The sequence below is a fragment of the Notolepis coatsorum genome (genome assembly GCF_963971535.1).
Source record: "Notolepis coatsorum genome assembly, chromosome: 18".
NCBI lineage: Eukaryota > Metazoa > Chordata > Actinopteri > Aulopiformes > Paralepididae > Notolepis > Notolepis coatsorum.
The window spans coordinates 30,558,653-30,579,824 of NC_140182.1; the positions used below are offsets into that span (position 1 = coordinate 30,558,653).

A 21,172-nucleotide genomic window follows, 5' to 3' on the forward strand; every position below is an offset into this window, starting at 1 on the left:
GAAGCAGGAGATATTGCGCCTGTGTGGAACATTCAGGAAGCAGGAGATATTGCATGTCTGTGTAGAACATTCAGGAAGCAGGAGATATTGTGTGTCTGTGTAGAACATTAAGGAAGCAGGAGATATTGTGTGTCTGTGTAGAACATTAAGGAAGCAGGAGATATTGCGTGTCTGTGTGGAACATTAAGGAAGCAGGAGATATTGCGTGTCTGTGTGGAACATTAAGGAAGCAGGAGATATTGCGTGTCTGTGTAGAACATTCAGGAAGCAGGAGATATTGTGTGTCTGTGTAGAACATTAAGGAAGCAGGAGATATTGCGTGTCTGTGTAGAACATTCAGGAAGCAGGAGATGTTGCGTGTCTGTGTGGAACATTAAGGAAGCAGGAGATATTGCGTATCTGTGTAGAACATTAAGGAAGCAGGAGATATTGCGTGCCTGTGTGGAACACATGGATTTAAATGTCCCTTTTGCAGGCCATCAGGATGCTCAATGACACTATGTAACAACCCATCATCTACACTCACAGCACACACATCCACACTCACTTTAAATAAACACTCACCTTAACACCCACTTTATATTTATTAGTAAAGAGATTTGCACTACAATTCATACCTCATTGCACCTTATCCTAAGTTTGTACCTCATCCCATTTCTGCATTGTACCTCACTGTTACTCTTTTTACTCTGTATTGTATATTGTATATATGTATATTGACTGAACACTTTATTTTACGTACTTTTTCTATTTGATTTCATCACACTCCCAGGGGCTCATACAGAAAAAAACATTTCATGATAAATTATTCTGTATTTTACTATGACAATTAATAAACAAACTTGAAACTTGATCGTATGAAAATAAAACATCAAAATTCTGGGAGAGGTACGTATTAAGGCTGTCAAAGTTAACGCGGTATTAACGCACGATTCTATTAACGCCACTATTTTTTTAACTCACGATTAACTTTTTAGAAAAAAATAAATATATATATTTTTTTAACTAGACTTCACTCAGGTGTATTATTGATACTATCATTGATACTATGTTTGTTTCTGACTCAAAGTGTGTGTGTGTGTGTGTGAGAGATAGAGAGAGAGGGGTGAGAGATGAGGAAAGGGCAAGAGAGAAAGAGAGCTGGAGTGTGTGAGAGAGGGAGGGCGGGGTGAGCCCTTGTGTGGGTGAATGTTGTCACGTTCCTAGGCCCGGTCCTGGCTGGACTGGGCAGGATGGTAACATTGGGCAGTGCCCTCCACCCAACAGTGGCTCTCTGCCTAACATTGGTCTCCTACCCTCTGGTGGCCATCCGCAGACGGTGCGGTCCAGTACACTGGACATCCTGACTACTGTTTTAACCTTAATTAATAGTGTGATCAATGTGGTGTCCTGGTGTGTGCTGTCATTGACTTTCCCTTCCCTGGTGTGATGTGGTGCACTGTTTTGGGTTGTTATGAGTTGCTTTTGTGTTTAGTTGTCATTGCTTATTGTCTAGGTTGTGTTGTGATTCTGTGTTGGCCAGGTGTTCTTGATTGTTAATTAGTTGGGGTATTTAGGTGTCTGTCTGTCCTCCCTTCCTTGTGGCGACATTCCTCCTGTCTCCCTCCCCCTTTCCTGTCCACGCCGTATTGTGCTGTCATCCTCTAGTAAGTGTTAGTGTTTGTTGTTTTGAGAAGTATGTTATGTAGTTTCTGTATGTTCTTTGTATTGCCCTTGGTTCTACAGTAAACTCCCTTCTCCAAGCTTCAATCCTCGTCTCTGCCTCCTCCATTCCGTTCCCTTTCTGCAAACTGTGTTCTAACCTACCCCATCATAACAGAATGTAACAAGTTCGTTCGTTTTCGGTCCCCTATTATTTCATGCACACTTTATTCATTGTTTTAAATTATTATTTTCTTTTAAGTTATTTTGTGCATCACTTTGTTTTGAATTTGATGCAAATTTGCAATGCATGAGGGTCATCCTTTTGTGCTAAATGGCTGCATAAAGCAAGCATTTGTTGACCCTCATGTTGATAAGAGTATTAAAACTTGGAACTTGAAAAATATCTGTTTAAGGTAGATAAATATATATATATATATATATATTTTTTTAATGCGATTAATTTGCGATTAATCGCGAGTTAACTATGGACAATAATGCGATTAATCAGATAAAATATTTTAATCAATTGACAGCACTACGTATACAATTTTATTTTCCAGGGGTGTCAAACAGTGTGGCATTCTTCACTCAGCTGCATCCACGGATTTGAGAAAGATCAGGCCTGGGGGGCAAACCGTATTCTACTGTATGTCAAGGCTTCTCTTGCTCTCGGCGCCAGGCTCCACCAATCAGCAGTCTGTATGTCCTCAGGACCAGGAAGTAGTGGCATTACCGACTTCAGGAACAGCTTACATTCAAACTCACCACCGTCTTCACTCAAAACTAATGCTAGAAAATCTCAAAGTCTATATATACGCCTGGTCAGCTGGCCAGGGAACAGGCAGTGGTCCTGGGCACCGAGTTAGAGAAAACCTTGCTCCAAATCCTTTTAATTACTATTTGAATTTTGACAATGTGAATGATTTCAATCTTTGAACAATTTAATGTCCCACTCTTCCAGGCGAGTAGTATTTGAACAACCATGGACACGTATCAGACACACATTTCAGAATAGTATTTACGATCCAGTTCCGACACAAAGTCGATGCTGAACCCGCTGAGATATTTGTAGTGTTGTCTTTACCCCCCACTGTCATAGCTTACCCAGTTACCCAGTACCCTGTTATCATAGTGTACTGTGCTGTTACCCAATATTATGTTATCACAGTGTACTGTGCTGTTACCCAATATTATGTTATCACAGTGTACTGTGCTCTTACCCAATACCATGTTATCATAGTGTACTGTGCTGTTACCCAATACCATGCTATCATAGTTTACTGTGCTGTTACCCAATACCATGCTATCATAGTGTACTGTGATGTTACCCAATACCATGCTATCATAGTTTACTGTGCTGTTACCCAATACCATGCTATCATAGTGTACTGTGATGTTACCCAATACCATGCTATCATAGTGTACTGTGATGTTACCCAATACCATGCTATCATAGTGTACTGTGATGTTACCCAATACCATGCTATCATAGTATAGACAGCAGGGGACCAGGATTAGGACATCAACAACACCCACCACTTATACCACAATATAAAACATCACCATCTTGATGAATTGAAAATAGAGGACCCTTATGTAAACAAGACGAAAGTCTTTTTCTGGTCTGCATCCTCTTAGCAGTTGTTAGTATTGAGCTGTACTGTATTGTACCCATTCTGCAATCTGTTAATAAAGTTTTCAATCAATCAATTCAATCAATCAATAGACACCGTTATCAATTTTATAGACACACCCATGCTGCTTTTTGCACAACATCATCATCTATTTATAAAAAGAAAAGAAAAAAGGAACATAATCTGCTCTGTATTCAGAAAACAATATCAAGACGTGGTGCAATGAAAACACGTGACGGTTACACAGTATAACGCTCCCCGTCTTCTGTCGGGTACAAATCATGGTTCAGACTGCATCGTCAGGTAACATCTATGACCTCAAACACAAAGGTTTAATTACACACACACACACACACACACACACACACACACACACACACACACACACACACACACACACACACACACACACACACACACACACACACACACACACACACACACACACACACACACACACACACACACACACACACACACACACACACACACACACACACACACACACACACACACACACACACACACACACACACACACACACACACACACACACCTGGCATTGTATCGAGAAACATGGCTTTCAATCATTTCAATTGGCTTCTTACATCACATGACTCCCTTTTTACCAACTCTCCCACATCCTCCCTCTACCTGACTGTATGCATCTCTATCACACTGCTATGTCCATCTCTGCCACACTGCTATGTCCATCTCTGCCACACTGCTATGTCCATCTCTGCCACACTGCTATGTCCATCTCTGCCTGACTGTGTCCATCTCTGCCACTCTGACAGAACATGGATCATGTCGAACACACCTGCGGGGTCTCGTTAAAGCAGCACGTGTCAAGATGAGCGTGTGTTGATTAGAACGCCGTGTTTCAAGACTTGCGTGTCGAAGAGCGCCGAGACCTGGCTTCGTGCCAGAACGAGAGAGATAGAGAGAGAGAGATAGAGAGAGAGAAAACACACATCTACGTAACGTCTAGAGAAAACAAGGTAACACTTTACTAAAAGTAATACATCCATTACGAAGCATTATGTGGATATCTATCGTTATTAACAGTTCCGTTATGTAGACACATAACTCGCGATGACCCCGTATCAATTAACCCTTTCACTACCAAAATGGTTAACCCTTTCACTGCGACAATACAAAAGGATAACCCTTTCACTGCCACACGACAGAAGGTTAACCCTTTCACTACTGAAAGGTAGTGAAAGGTTAACCTTCAGTTGTGTGGTAGTGAAAGGGTTAAGAGACAGTTTGACGAGTTGGCTTCAGGTAGAGGCGTAACAGGTTACAAGCGTGTTTATAAGAGTGTTTAATACTTGACACAGTGCATATTCTATCCTTTATTAACCCTTCCAGGAGTATGATGTCATACATGCGATTAGAACTTTGAGAACCAAACCTTCTAATGATGACGTCACAACGGCTACTGGACACTGAACGCAATAGTTGTAGAGAGTAGAACACAATTCGGAGAACACCTTACACCCCCCCCCCCCCAAAAAAAATAAAAACCGCAAACAAAAACACTTGCACCTGAAAGGGTTAAGAGTAAATGTAATGTTTTTTTGATTGAAAGCCGGTGTTAAATGTACCTAGAGCCAAAATACACACTGTGATTTAACAAAGTTGTAACAGTGCATTATTAACGTGTTGTGAACCTGTGACCCATCATTGCCTGAAGTAAAGTGTTACTTACTATACTGCTACTAATAGCTGGCTGTAAAGTACTGGCTATGCATGGTGCCTGCCACACAGTAAATTTCGCAGAGTAAATTTTACTCAAACTGAGTAAAGTTTGAGTAAAATGTACTCAGTTTGAGTTTACTGTCATGTGACACGGCAGAGCTCAGAGGGACTGGTCTTTCCTCTTTGTCAATAACACTGAAGACATTAACTCTCACAAGAATACGCCATGGTTCAGACAAACACCCAGGGGATGTGTGTGTGTGCGTGTGTGCGCACATGTGAGAGAGTGATTTATGATAATATTATTATGTATAAAGATTGTGTGAGGTCGACTACAAATGTGTTGTATGTAAGTTAGACATTATATCTGGTATGCTGCTATGGGACGTCTTTCTTGAGTAGGCTACTGTGTGTATGTGTGTGTGTGTGTGTGTGTGTGTGTGTTTTGAAGGTCATAGATCGTGTGAAACACCAGAAAAGGATGTAAAAAAGGAGTTTATGGCGTTTTAACTGGAAGGAAAAACAGGCTTCAACCCTTAAAAGATCTTCCCTTTCTTCTTGTTCTTCTCCATCGTCCTGAGAACAGAGAGAGAGAGAAACACAAAAGGAGGTGAATAGAATAGAATAGAATAGAAATCCTTTATTTATCCAGAGGGAAATTGGGCACTACAGATCGCTCACAGTAAACATTAAGCCAGTGGTGAAGCTTGCCTAGGGCACCAAATGTGCTAGGTCCGGCTCTGGTAAGCATTATGCAAGGGTTTCCTTCCAAAAACGCTATACTGCACATGGATTTAGGAGGGTAAAAACTGATCCAAAGTTCATAAATCATCACAGATGATCTCAGAGAGTTTATTAGAATGTAAGAGAATGTCTTTATGTAACAATGTTTGCAAACTTTATCATCCAAAGATGGTAAGGTAAGAGTGTTGTGGTCACTCATGGGTTAAAGACAGTGGAGGTCGAGTGGTTTATTATATAAAGATGGTAAGGTAAGAGTGTTGTGGTCACTCATGGGTTAAAGACAGTGGATGTCGAGTGGTTTATTATATAAAGATGGTAAGGTAAGAGTGTTGTGGTCACTCATGGGTTAAAGACAGTGGATGTCGAGTGGTTTATTATATAAAGATGGTAAGGTAAGAGTGTTGTGTTCACTCATTGAATGAATGAATGAATGAATGAATGAATTTATTCACACACACACACACGATACATTACATGCGAGTATCCTCATGTGATAACAATGTCGCAATTGTGTGCATGTGCCAGGTCTCCCAAGAAGCTATTTAAAGCTTTTGGAGGGAGCCTGAACACAGATATAAACAGAATATAAACAACAAAACAATAAACAAAAAACAAAACATAACATACAACGTGGGTAGGTTTACACACCTACCTAATAACTGACATATAACAGAGATACATAATACAGACAATTGTATTCCTAAGTTATAATTTTAATTAGAGATATGATTTAAGCAGTTCCTCTTTCAGTGATTTTTTAAAATGTTTTAAAGTTTTTTTTTTGTATTGATCTTTTCCCCCCCTCCTTTTTCCTCCGATTTTCTCCCATCCCAATGTTAGTCGTTATGCCAATTCCCAATCCCCTTCCTGGTCGCTGCGCACTTACCCCCCAGTCGGTCTGGGAGAGTGGAGGCTACCACGTGCTTCCTCCGACACACGTCTAGCCAATCAACCGCTTCTTTTCACCTGGCAGCGCGGACTCTCACTGAGAGGGTGTAACGTGTGGAAGGATCACACTACCCCCCTTAGATCCTATCCGCGCTGAGCAGGCGCCCCGACCGAACTGTAGGAGTCGCTGTTTACAACGACCCGGACCCACCCCGCCAGCTTTCCCACCCTCTAATACAGCTAATTGTATTAGTGTGAACGGCCAGCCAAGCTGGTGACAACGCCGGAGCTGTGAGCTGGATTCGAACAGGCGAATCCAGCGTCTCCGGTGTTGGTGACTAACGCAATCTCCGCTACGCCACCTGACCGCCTCTGTTTTAAAGGTTTTAGTCATTTTCAGATTTTCATCAAGCTTGTTCCAGATCTGTGGAACCCTGCATGCTATGCTTAGGCTAGCACAATTGAGCCTTCTCCTCTTGCCATATATAAGATGCTTATTTCTTGTGTTGTGGATGTGCAGTGGTTGGCAGACTGGGACAAGCTCAGACAGTCTGTGATTCATGTTGTTGACAACTTGATACATAATTGATGCGTTTTGATGAATGTTAAATTCATGGGTTAAAGACAGTGGAGGTTGAGTGTTGAGTTCACTCGTGTGTTAAAGACAGTGGAGGTTGAGTTCACTCATGTGTTAAAGACAGTGGAGGTTGAGTTCACTCGTGTGTTAAAGACAGTGGAGGTTGAGTTCACTCGTGTGTTAAAGACAGTGGAGGTGAGTTCACTCGTGTGTTAAAGACAGTGGAGGTTGTGTTCACTCGTGTGTTAAAGACAGTGGAGGTTGAGTTCACTCATGGGTTAAAGACAGTGGAGGTTGAGTTCACTTGTGTGTTAAAGACAGTGGAGGTTGAGTTCACTCATGTGTTAAAGACAGTGGAGGTGAGTTCACTCATGTGTTAAAGACAGTGGAGTTGAGTTCACTCGTGTGTTAAAGACAGTGGAGGTTGTGTTCACTCATGTGTTAAAGACAGTGGAGGTTGAGTTCACTCATGTGTTAAAGACAGTGGAGGTTGAGTTCACTCATGGGTTAAAGACAGTGGAGGTTGAGTTCACTCATGTGTTAAAGACAGTGGAGGTTGAGTTCACTCGTGTGTTAAAGACAGTGGAGGTTGAGTTCACTCATGGGTTAAAGACAGTGGAGGTTGAGTTCACTCGTGTGTTAAAGACAGTGGAGGTTGAGTTCACTCGTGTGTTAAAGACAGTGGAGGTTGAGTTCACTCATGTGTTAAAGACAGTGGAGGTTGAGTTCACTCATGTGTTAAAGACAGTGGAGGTTGTGTTCACTCATGTGTTAAAGACAGTGGAGGTTGAGTTCACTCGTGTGTTAAAGACAGTGGAGGTTGAGTTCACTCATGGGTTAAAGACAGTGGAGGTTGAGTTCACTCGTGTGTTAAAGACAGTGGAGGTTGAGTTCACTCATGGGTTAAAGACAGTGGAGGTTGAGTTCACTCGTGTGTTAAAGACAGTGGAGGTTGAGTTCACTCGTGTGTTAAAGACAGTGGAGGTTGAGTTCACTCGTGTGTTAAAGACAGTGGAGGTTGAGTTCACTTGTGTGTTAAAGACAGTGGAGGTTGAGTTCACTCGTGTGTTAAAGACAGTGGAGGTTGAGTTCACTCATGTGTTAAAGACAGTGGAGGTTGAGTTCACTCGTGTGTTAAAGACAGTGGAGGTTGAGTTCACTCGTGTGTTAAAAACAGTGGAGGTTGAGTTCACTCGTGTGTTAAAGACAGTGGAGGTTGAGTGTTGAGTTCACTCGTGTGTTAAAGACAGTGGAGGTTGAGTGTTGAGTTCACTCATGGGTTAAAGACAGTGGAGGTTGAGTGGTTTCTTGTGATATATCACGTTCACACACCAAGTGATTTTGTCACAACTGCAAACACACAGGCTGTCAAAGTGCTCCAGTGCAAGGGTTCAATTAAATGGTGGATATAAATGTTTTGGAAGGAAACTCAAACCAAACCACCAATCAATACAAAGATAAGGGTGTAACAATCTCAATACAGAAATAGACATTTGAATAAATTGACGTTCAATACAGTGTATCGAAATTTAAAACTGTAATTCGGAGATTCTCCTCTTGTTTTACCCCAGTTGTTGTCAAACAAACAAACAAATACTACCAAACCAAGCAGTGTTATATACAGTATATATATATATATATATATAGTATGTATAGCATAATTAGAGCTCTGTAGGGCGAACACCAAAAATCTAATCCTGATGTCAAAATATGTATCCATATTGTGTCAGAAATGTGTGTATGGTCACAGCCCTAATCATGAAGGATGAGTGTATGGTCACAGCCCTAATCATGAAGGATGAGTGTATGGTCACAGCCCTAATCATGAAGGATGAGTGTACAGTATGGTCACAGCCCTAATCATGAAGGATGAGTGTATGGTCACAGCCCTAATCATGGAGGATGAGTGTACAGTATGGTCACAGCCCTAATCATGAAGGATGAGTGTACAGTATGGTCACAGCCCTAATCATGAAGGATGAGTGTATGGTCACAGCCCTAATCATGAAGGATGAGTGTACAGTATGGTCACAGCCCTAATCATGAAGGATGAGTGTACAGTATGGTCACAGCCCTAATCATGAAGGATGAGTGTACAGTATGGTCACAGCCCTAATCATGAAGGATGAGTGTACAGTATGGTCACAGCCCTAATCATGAAGGATGAGTGTATGGTCACAGCCCTAATCATGAAGGATGAGTGTATGGTCACAGCCCTAATCATGGAGGATGAGTGTATGGTCACAGCCCTAATCATGGAGGATGAGTGTATGGTCACAGCCCTAATCATGGAGGATGAGTGTACAGTATGGTCACAGCCCTAATCATGGAGGATGAGTGTACAGTATGGTCACAGCCCTAATCATGGAGGATGAGTGTACAGTATGGTCACAGCCCTAATCATGAAGGATGAGTGTATGGTCACAGCCCTAATCATGAAGGATGAGTGTATGGTCACAGCCCTAATCATGGAGGATGAGTGTATGGTCACAGCCCTAATCATGGAGGATGAGTGTATGGTCACAGCCCTAATCATGGAGGATGAGTGTACAGTATGGTCACAGCCCTAATCATGGAGGATGAGTGTACAGTATGGTCACAGCCCTAATCATGGAGGATGAGTGTACAGTATGGTCACAGCCCTAATCATGAAGGATGTGTGTACAGTATGGTCACAGCCCTAATCATGAAGGATGTGTGTACAGTATGGTCACAGCCCTAATCATGAAGGATGAGTGTACAGTATGGTCACAGCCCTAATCATGAAGGATGTGTGTACAGTATGGTCACAGCCCTAATCATGAAGGATGAGTGTACAGTATGGTCACAGCCCTAATCATGGAGGATGAGTGTACAGTATGGTCACAGCCCTAATCATGGAGGATGAGTGTACAGTATGGTCACAGCCCTAATCATGAAGGATGTGTGTATGGTCACAGCCCTAATCATGAAGGATGAGTGTACAGTATGGTCACAGCCCTAATCATGGAGGATGAGTGTACAGTATGGTCACATCCCTAATCATGAAGGATGAGTGTATGGTCACAGCCCTAATCATGAAGGATGAGTGTGAGCGGGGAAGGGGGGGGGGGGTACTGACTTGGAAGCGTCCAGTTTCTGCTGCTCCAGAATCTTCTGCTGGGCCTCCCAGTTGGCCCGGTCCCCCTCGAACACGCGCCTCTTCTCCTCCAGCTCCTTGTACTGGGCCTCCAGGTTCCTCTTCATCTGCTCGTGACGCCGCTCCAGCTGGGCGTGAGAGGGGGGGGGGGGGGGGGGGGGGGGGGTAGAAACACTGTCAAAATGTAACCTTGCACAGTAGCTGGCTTCGTGAGATCACAAGATCACGTGAGAATCCATCTGGCCAGGCTTCTGGCTACGTTATTCTGGCTAAGTTATGCACTTATGCAGTTAACCATAGTGGTTCGGTCCAATCTGCATATTTTGAGGAACTACTGGCAACTACAGGCATGGTTTAGGTGTAACAATAGTATATATATTGTAAAGTGCTGGCCATATTCCAAACAGTTTCAAAGGATGACTTCCCAGATGGTTATGGGAACCAGACCATCTGGCAGGTCAGGTTAGTCACAATGCACCTCAGCAGCCATTTTGTGTCCCTCCTGTTCTAAAGTTTCATTAAATCAGGTTAGTCACAATGCCCCTCGGCAGCCATTTTGTGTCCCTCCTGTTCTAAAGTTTCATTAAATCAGGTTAGTCACAATGCCCCATGGCAGCCATTTTGTGTGTCCCCCCTATTGTAAAGTTAAATTAATGTGAAAACCCATTGTTTAATAGAGAGACTAAATAGTGTATGCATGTATGTACACACAACCCCCGCATCCAATCACTTGTGTACTATCACAGCATTACATACAGTATGCCAACTGATAACCCATATGGAAATTAACTATTATAAAAACATAATATAGTATCAGTTTTTTTTTTCTGGAGATTTGGATTTAATTCAAAATGGAGATTTGCTATAGAAATACTGGTGATTTATGGCGTTCACATGTGTTTTTCATACACACTATATATTTACCACAGTAGTGATTCACCATAGTATTTCTCCAGTGGAATATTATAGAATTGTATGGTGAATCACTAGTCTTCCTGTGGTTTTTACCATAGAATTACTATGTTTCTACAGTGATTGGTACATTTGACTGTACTATGATTCATTTTCATATGGAAAATACTTTCATCAGACACACCTTACAGTACAGTTTGTGGGTTTAGCGCATATATTTTCATCAGAGACCCCCAAGTAAGCACTGAAACCCTGACCCAGACATTGAGCTACAAAGGACCAACAATCTATTTCATACACATGTAGAATATGTTTCATGGAGATGAACCGAAGCCACTGATTATACACCGATAATACAGTAATAATACACAGATAATACTGTAATAATACACTGATAATACACTGATAATACAGTAATAATACACAGATAATACTGTAATAATACACTGATTATACACCGATAATACAGTAATAATACACCGATAATACTGTCATAATACACTGATAATACTGTAATAATACACTGATAATACAGTAATAATACACTGATAATACAGTAATAATACACGGTTAGTCTCAATTCCTAAGAAGTTGCCTCTTCAGATCTATGAGCAATGTTAATCTCTCTCCCACACACACAAACGCGCGCACACAAACACACACACACACACAGACAGAGACCCCCACCTCGGCCTCAGAGTCCTTCAGTTTCTGTTTCTTCTCCTTGACCTTCATGTCAAACACTTGCTCCATCTCCGTCTCCATCTTCTTCATCTTCATCACATGCTCTCTCCTCTCCTCCTCCATCTGGGCCAGGGGGCTCCTATTGGCCGGGGCACAGGGCCAAAAGGTCAACGTTTAGAGGAACCCATCGAGAACAAATGCATTCACGATATCGACCGCCGTTACAACGTATAATGATGTGTTGTGATGTCATGTCTGTATGATGCATGTCTAAGCATCTCATTCCCCTACCCCCCTACTAGGACCACAATGGAAATAAGCTCTGAGCTTTCTTGTGTACATCCTTGGCAGTATCTCCTGACTGTGCTTTCTGTCACATGTTATTTAATATATTGTCAAATAAAGTCATTCATTCATTGAACGTGAACGATGAGTCCTTACGATGACTTCCTCTTAACCATTCTGCTGTGCGTCTCGTCATTACCACAGCCCATAGGGATACATTTAGCTATGTATTCCTCAATTAGCGTTAATTGACCGACCACAAGCCCCACCCTCTCTTAGCTTGACTGACGAAAGCAACCGTTGTGATTGGAGGGAATAATCCAGAAAAAAAGGCCACAGCTAGACAAGAGGAAAGCAACGATTGTGATTGGTGAGTTGCCTACTTGGTGAGGCCCTTGGTCTTGGCGGTGTCCACCCCGTTGCAGGTGACGGCAGCCAGCTTCTTACTGCGGTAATTCTCATAGTGGAAATTGTTAGTGACGTCCTTTAGGTCCTGCATGTGAGTCCTACAGGAGGAAAAACAAGGACAAGTTGAGGAGAGGAGAGGAGAGGAGGAAAGAAGAGAGGAGAGGAGGAAAGAAGAGAGGAGAGGAGGAAAGAAGAGAGGAGAGGAAAGGAGAGTAGTGGGGAGGAAATGAGGAGAGGGGAGGAAAGGAGAGGAGTGGAGATGAAAGGAGAGGAGTGAGGAGTGTAGAGGAGTGAGGAGGAGAGGAGAGGTGTAGGGAGTAGTGGAGAGGAAAGCAGAGAAGTGGGGAGGAGAGGAGAGTGGAGGAGAGGAGAGGAAAGCAGAGGGGTGGAAAGGAGAGGAGTGGAGAGGAGTGGGGAGGAGAGGAGTGGAGATGAGTGGGGAGTAGTGGAGAGGAAAGGAGAGGAGAGGAGATGAGTGGAGAGGAGAAGAGTGAGGAGTGTAGAGGAGTGAGGAGGAGAGGTGTAGGGAGTAGTGGAGAGGAAAGGAGAGGAGAGGAGATGAGTGGAGAGGAGTGAGGAGTGTAGAGAAGTGAGGAGGAGAGGTGTAGGGAGTAGTGGAGAGGAAAGGAGAGGAGTGGGGAGGAGATGAGTGGAGAGGAGTGGGGAGGAGAGGAGTGGAGATGAGTGGGGAGTAGTGGAGAGGAAAGGAGAGGAGAGGAGATGAGTGGAGAGGAGAGGAGTGAGGAGTGTAGAGGAGTGAGGAGGAGAGGTGTAGGGAGTAGTGGAGAGGAAAGGAGAGGAGTGGGGAGGAGAGGAGAGTGGAGGAGAGGAGAGGAAAGCAGAGGGGTGGAAAGGAGAGGAGATGAGTGGAGAGGAGAGGAGAGGAGTGGAGAGGAGATGAGTGGAGAGGAGTGGGGAGGAGAGGAGAGGAGATGAGTGGAGAGGAGTGGGGAGGAGAGGAGATGAGTGGAGAGGAGTGGGGAGGAGAGGGGATGAGTGGAGAGGAGAGGAGAGGAGAGGAGAGGAGTGGGGAGGAGAGGAGTGGGGAGGAGAGGAGATGAGTGGAGAGGAGTGGGGAGGAGAGGAGTGGGGAGGAGAGGAGATGAGTGGAGAGGAGTGGGGAGGAGAGGAGAGGAGTGGAGAGGAGAGGAGATGAGTGGAGAGGAGTGGGGAGGAGAGGGGATGAGTGGAGAGGAGAGGAGAGGAGAGGAGTGGAGAGGAGAGGAGTGGAGAGGAGTGGAGAGGAGTGGGGAGGAGAGGAGTGGAGAGGAGTGGGGAGGAGAGGAGTGGAGAGGAGTGGGGAGGAGAGGAGAGGAGTGGAGAGGAGAGGAGTGGGTGAGGAGAGGAGAGGAGTGGAGAGGAGTGGAGAGGAGAGGAGAGGAGTGGAGAGGAGAGGAGTGGGGAGGAGAGGAGAGGAGTGGAGATGAGTGGAGAGGAGAGGAGTGGGGAGGAGAGGAGATGAGGAGAGGGGAGAGGAAAGGAGAGGAGTGGGGAGGAGAGGAAAGGAGAGGAGAGGGGAGGGGAGGAGAGGAGTGGGGAGTAGTGGAGAGGAAAGGAGTGGGGAGGAGAGGAGTGGGGAGGAAAGGAGAGGAGAGGGGAGTAGTGGAGAGAGGAAAGGAGAGGAGAGGAGTGGGGAGGAGAGGAAAGGAGAGGAGAGGGAGGAGTGGAGAGAGGAAAGGAGATGAGTGGGGAGGAGAGGAGAGGGGAGGAGAGGGGAGGAGTGGAGAGAGGAAAGGAGAGGAGTGGGGAGGAGAGGAAAGGAGAGGAGAGGGGAGGAGTGGAGAGAGGAAAGGAGAGGAGAGGAGTGGGGAGGAGAGGAAAGGAGAGGAGAGGGGAGGAGTGGGGTGCGGAGGAGTGCAGAGGAGAGGTCATCGCAATGTAACTCATTTCATGGGCGATTACTGTTAACCGAAAATCAAATCATGACCTCAAAATCTAAATTCATATTGAATCTGAAGATTAGTGTATCGTTACACACCCCTAAACTATACAGTATCTCAAACACAATGTAACAGCTCTCACACCTGATCAGCATGTTTCGTAGCACAGTGAAGTCACAGTGCTCCCCGTTCTCCACTGAAACAGAAAACAACGGAGAAGGAGAGCAAGAGAGAGATACAGAGAGAGAGAGAGAGAGAGAGAGAGAGAGAAAGACACACACAGAAGGACAGTTGTTAGAACAGCAAAATAATAATAGATCACATAATACCACGACTTCTTTACCTAGTACCTATAGTCTACAGTTCAAATGTAACTACAAGTAAAACTACAAGCAGCGATCTACAGACATTCGCACATTTGATGATAAATGTGAGCGCTACGGTTGTATGGGTGCCACAGGGCTTAACTAGAAAGGTGGAGGGGATGACAAAGCAGCATCAGTACAATGGACTGGCCTCAGCCGGTGTGTTGGTTTAATGGTGCCTTCAAGTGCCTCTGGGAATCTGGTACTTCCGATGTCAGAAGCCGTGCTTTAAGGCTCAACTCGTTTGAGAAGTTATTTTTTCTCCTGTAGGAAATATTTACTATACTAAACATATAAAGATTCTATGATATAATAAACAATATGTATTATTTTGTTACCACCACCAACTGCCGTGGTCTCTGCCATTTTGGCCGTCTGGAAACGTTGCTAATCCCCAATTCCTCACTCGTAATTAAGACCTCCGGGCCGGGGAACATTCATGCGCTGGTAACGCGGAGATACGACATTTCTGAAGTGCACTTGAAGGTACGGTAACCCTAGTGACGCAGTCCAACAGAGACGTATTACAGTGTTTTAGTGTCATAGAGAACATTATTTACAGTTATTTACAAACGGATATCACGTGTGTAAAGGAAAAGAGCAAACAAATCATCTCAGATATTGGCACGTGAACAAATTAGTGCTAATTCACACATAAGAGTTACACACGTCAGGGTACTTAGTATAGAAATAAACAAAAAAGGACCAGGGCAGGAGGATGCAATACAACTCAAAGTCAGACGGTTAGATGGACAGCCAGTTCTCACAGGTGCAACAGTTTCAACCATTTCAAAAGGTAAGACACAGTTAAGACGACTGTGAGTATTCATTTTCAATCTTAGACTAAGTTAAAGGTGCTATAGATAACATTCAGCCACTAGATGTCGCACTAGAGCACCAGCTTGTCATTTATCCAATCAGGTGCATTCCACGTGGGGGAAATGGGAAGTAGGGAGGAGATACATGCTTGCAACATGAAAAAGAACAACATTAATTTTGGACCCACAAACGGCAATACTTTTATTTTGCACCTTTCTAAAAGCCGTTACTAAAAACTATTACTATACATAGAAATGTTATCTATAGCACCTTTAAGACTGAGTATTTCTAAACAGTCTATGTATTGCTATGGTGAGTTTTCCTCAGTCACAGTCACATGGGATTCTGGAAAAGGAATGCAGATCAGACTTCCTGCTGATGAAGATGTGTGTAGGGTGTGGCACAGTGATCACCCTCCTCATCATCAACATCGATGCTTCCTTATTGGTTAGGCTTCGTCCCCCGACCCCCTCCACCAGCTGTCAATCAACATCAGGGGGGGGGGAGCAGTTTGCTCCAAATAAGGAGGACGCCTTACCATTGATGAAACTTAAGAAGTCCCGCCCCTTGGCCTCCAAAGCCAGCCAATCACCTCCTGTCTCTTCTAGCTTAGGCAGCTCTGACAGAAGGGAGGGGTATGGTGTTTCAGTTACTGTCAAAAGCTGGGTCTGGAGCAGGTGATGTTATTAGTGCCCAGACTTGGCCCGGTTCTGACAAATAATCGGCCCACGTTTGGCCCGGATCAACACCATAACCTGTGTCCAACCTGACTGGTCACCAAGAAGTAGGCTTGGAGGGGCGAGTTGGGGGGGGGGGGGGGGGGGGGGGGGTTGTTATATGAGGTTCTAATGATGACCAGCTGGGTGTGCTATTCTCAATGGAGGGGCAAGGCGAGGGGCTAAGAAAGGATCATTGGGAACACAGCAAGGGTTGGAACTATCTCTAGTGGGAGACCGATTCTATTTATACATCCATGGCACAAAACACCTGACGCCTACTGATGCTCTCTAAGGGGCGGCGATACGACGGACATTTTGGGCAACCCTCAACAGACGACAGCGAGGCCGCGAGTCCAATCGCAAAATTCAAAAAGGTTTTCTGGAAAAACAACGTGACGCGGATGGAACGTCGACAAACGCGACGTCCTCGCGGACAAACGCTCGGTCTCCCGGGGAGACGGCACCACTTCCTGCAGCGTGACTGGTCTCGCTGGCGATGATGCCGCCTCGTCCTCGTCCTCGTCTCCTAGGTAACCGTGTGTAACCGACGGTCACGGCGATACATCGCGAGGAGACTCCTTGAGCAACTATTGCCCATCAGGAGTTGCCCAAGAGGTTGTCCTGTTATCACGGCTTTTAATGCCGTCGCTTCCTTATTTCAATCCGTGCAACATGGTTGCTAATAGAAAACCATGCTGTCCGAGCAACTTCTTCCCCGTCAGGTGTTTTGAGCCAAAGTGCTTTAGTTACTCATGATTATTCAGGCCGTGATGATGATCTGCATTGATTTTTATCAGCCAAGAGCACATATGGTAGCTGTCGCTGACTATTTGAACATGCACGTGTGTGTGTGTGTGTGTGTGTGTGTGTGTGTGTGTGTGTGTGCGCAAGTGTGTGTGTTGTTATGTGTATTTGTGTGTAGTGCGCTGCTTATGCAAATGCACCTGTATGCCTCTGAGTGAGGGCTGAGGAACAACAGAACAACAGCACACATGCTTTTGTAGAAAAGGTCAAATGATATAGTAAGCTACTCGTGGAACTACAAGCAATGAGTTAATAGCAGTGGTCCAGCGATATCACTAGAGATGCACATCTTCCTCCTAGTGCTTCACCAACACTGATTCAACTCAGAAAACACCATCTGAGCTGAGACGTGTCTGAAGCTGGGTTATAACCAGGGCGTGGAACTCATCTTGTGCACCAGCAACAGTGGCTACTAGTGGATTCAGAATGGAATATAACAGAACAAAGTAGAACAGGATAGGATAAAATAGAATAGAGAACAAGAGAGTGGAATAGAATAGAACAGAGTGGAATAGAATAGAATAGAATAGAGTGGAATAGAATAGAATAGAGTGTAGTGGAATAGAATAAAACAGAACAAAGTGGAACAGGATAGGATACAATAGAATAGAGAACAAGAGAGTGGAATAGAATAGAACAGAGTGGAATATAATAGAATAGAGTGTAGTGGAATAGAATAGAACAGAACAACGTGGAACAGGATAGGATAAAATAGAATAGAAAACATGAGAGTGGAATAGAATAGAATAGAGTGGAGTGGAATAGAATAGAACAGAACAAAGTGAAATAGTATAGAACAAAGTGGAATGGGATAGAACAGAGCAGAGTAGAATAAAACAGAACAGAGTAGAATAAAACAGAACAGAGGGGAACAGAACATAACAGACCAGAGTGGAATAGAATATAATTGAACAAAGTGGAATAGGACAGGAGAGAATAGAATAGAAAATAACAGAGTGGAATAGAATAGAACAAAGTGGAATGGGATAGAATAGAATAGAACAGAGCAGAGTAGAATAAAACAGAACAGAGGGGAACAGAACATAACAGACCAGAGTGGAATAGAATATAATTGAACAAAGTAGAATAGGACAGGAGAGAATAGAATAGAAAATAACAGAGTGGAATAGAATAGAACAAAGTGGAATGGGATAGAATAGAATAGAACAGAGCAGAGTAGAATAAAACAGAACAGCGGCGAACAGAACATAACAGACCAGAGTGGAATAGAATATAATTGAACAAAGTAGAATAGGACAGGAGAGAATAGAATAGAAAATAACAGAGTGGAATAGAATAGAACAAAGTGGAATGGGATAGAATAGAATAGAACAGAGCAGAGTAGAATAAAACAGAACAGAGGGGAACAGAACAGAACAGAGTGGAATAAAAAATTATGTGAAAATCAAAAACAGGTTGGGTAGCCAGCTGCCAGTGTTGCTTGTGGAATTCACAGACTTACCAGCCACAGTCAATAGTTACCAGCGCGTTGGCAGGTGGTGGGTTTGTCATTTCCCACCCTGGTTATAAGTAAAGAGGTATATTCTGCTATGCGATACCTGAGGAGCCAGACACTGGGTTAGAGAGGGATGTGTTTCTGTAAGCACCAGACAGCCTCTAGTTTTCTCCATGACTATCAGCATCAGACCTGGGGCAAAGCAACAACACCCCGGCACCGTAAAACCGGATCTCTGATTTGTCACAAACGGGGAGTCGTTTAACAATCTCGATACTTTTGAGATAATTGGAAGCGAGAAATGACCCTTTAACTTCAACGCTAGTGGGAATCAATCGGGACGTGGAGCGTGTCTGAAACAGTCATGATGCCTATGATATAGTTGACTGTATTGTGGAACAGGAAGCTGTATGGAAGGTGACATTCCTCATGCCACTGTTGACTTCCATCAATATTACAAACAAATGCTACCAATTACAAATTTCCATTAAAAAAAAAGAAAAGTACCGTCAAGATGGTCCGAAATGACTCCCAGTTCGTGACAGATTCCATAGGCTTCCTAGCAAAAGCGCTTCAATGGTTCACCTGGTGGCGAAGAGTTCAATTAAACACGCCTGGCGTTTTCAATTTTTTTTTGACACTTCATAATAATGGTACACAAATGACAGGGTTAACCGGCGTGTAGTAACAGAAACAACTGTGTGGATCCCAGGAGGACGAGTAGCTACACGGGGATCCTAAGGAGAATTATTACAAATAATTACTCGTCAATGACTTTGCTCTTACCAGAGGTTTCTGTTAGCACACATGAATGGCCGTGTAATCGGGGTATCATAACATGAAGTGCTAGCGTGTTGTCTTTTGACCCCAGGTCTAACAAGAGCATCGACTCCACCGTCAACCTAATGGTGACGACGACACAGCGACAGGAAGGTGGAGAGAGGGGGGGGGGGTTGATGGAGGGATGGAGAGAGGGAGGATGAGCAGAAGGGGGCGGAGAGAGGGAATAGAAAAAAGTGAAAAGATGGCTTTGTTTACCAAAAATGCCCTCTGTCAGTCATGGAAAAGAATAGACAGAAAGGGAGAAAAAAAAAAGAAATAAAAAAAAAAAGAAAGAAAGAAATAATGAAACAAGTGAAAAGATAACAACTGTCAACCACAGAGCAACAACTTGAAAATGAAATGTAATATTGTTTTATATATATATATGGTTTTTATATATTTATTGTCTTTCAGAGGACTTGAAAAAACAACAACAACAACAACAAAGGGAAATGTATAACGGGGACATATCACAACATATCACCAACAAGCGCTGGTCGCTGGCTGTTTATTTATGTAGTTACGCTTCATATCACGGCCTGGGAAAAGTATGTCCACTGGGATGGAGTCGAGGCCCCTACAAGCAACATGACGTCACATCATTTCATTTTCCTCACCCACTCCCACTTCCTCACCCACTCCCACATATATAAAGGCTAGATGACTCACCCGCGCTGCTGGCCAATGGAGATCGACGTTGCCACATGGCGGCCATCTTGCTTGCTAAATTTCCAACCGATTTTCAAACGGTTTGGTTTATTATAAATGTATGAAATGGACTTTCATATGAAAATTATTTCAACATGTCCAAGCATCCTGAATCATAGCCACGTTAATAACGTTTGTAATAAACCAAACCGTTTGCAAATCGGTTGAAATTTTAGCAAGCTATGGTTATTTCAATAGTACAGTACATGCACCATAGACATTCATGTTATGAGTGGGCGTGCTGCCTGTGACAAGATGGCCGCCGGTAAACTACGCTGGAGACTCCACCTTGCATCATCTAGTAGTTATATATATCTAAGGTCCGTCTGCTCTCTGGGCGTGTTTTCTAGTCTTGTTTTCACGCGCTGCGCATATTAAACGACAGCCGCCCGTGAGCGTCGGCCACTTTTTGACAGGCTATTATTAATATTAATATTTCAATCCCTTCCTTTCTTTTCACAACGCTCGTCTGTTCCTGTCATTGTGGCGAACGGTCATTTCCACGGGCCGTGATATGAAGCCGGCACAGAAACAGCCGGTGAACAGCAGCAACAACATCTACTGTACAGCTACGGCCCCTTGTGGCCAGCGGTGGAAACGGCTTCTCTCTCGCTGGTGGCAGTACTCGCTGCCATAGACCAGCGCAACACTTCCGGGATTCTGAAATCATGGGAGAGAAAGCGGGGGGAGAAAATTAATGAATGTGGATGAGAGCCTTGACATTAAGTGGTTGTAGCTACGGCTGTGGGGGTGCGGGAGACATGATCCAATAGAATGGACCTATCTCAAACCCTGCCCTCTTTTCTTGATCCTCCAATCACAACTGTCGCTTACGTCCGAGGTAAGCGACAGTTGTGATTGGAGGATCAAGAAAAGAGGGCAGGGTTTGAGATAGGTCCATTGTATACGCCTGAGTCTCCTGAACACGAAGAGACCAGTCCCAAGTCGATTGGCACTTTCTCGGCCGAGCTATAGTCACTTTTCCCGCACCTACTCCCGAA

At 44.0% G+C, this 21,172-nt stretch overlaps 1 protein-coding gene across 1 annotated transcript in view; it reads right to left on the bottom strand.

Annotated features, from left to right (window-relative positions):
* Positions 1–3,371: 3,371 nt before the first annotated feature.
* LOC311245306 (septin-7-like) overlaps positions 3,372–21,172 on the bottom strand; it is a 66,166-nt gene continuing 48,365 nt past the window's right edge. The window contains exons 11-15 of the mRNA XM_084335143.1: positions 14,623–14,674; positions 12,574–12,696; positions 11,909–12,044; positions 10,292–10,437; positions 3,372–5,558 (exon numbers count right to left, since the gene is read on the bottom strand). Of these exons, the coding sequence (XP_084191269.1) occupies positions 5,519–5,558; positions 10,292–10,437; positions 11,909–12,044; positions 12,574–12,696; positions 14,623–14,674 (497 nt within the window). The 3' untranslated portion in view covers positions 3,372–5,518. The remainder of the gene's footprint in view (positions 5,559–10,291; positions 10,438–11,908; positions 12,045–12,573; positions 12,697–14,622; positions 14,675–21,172) is intronic.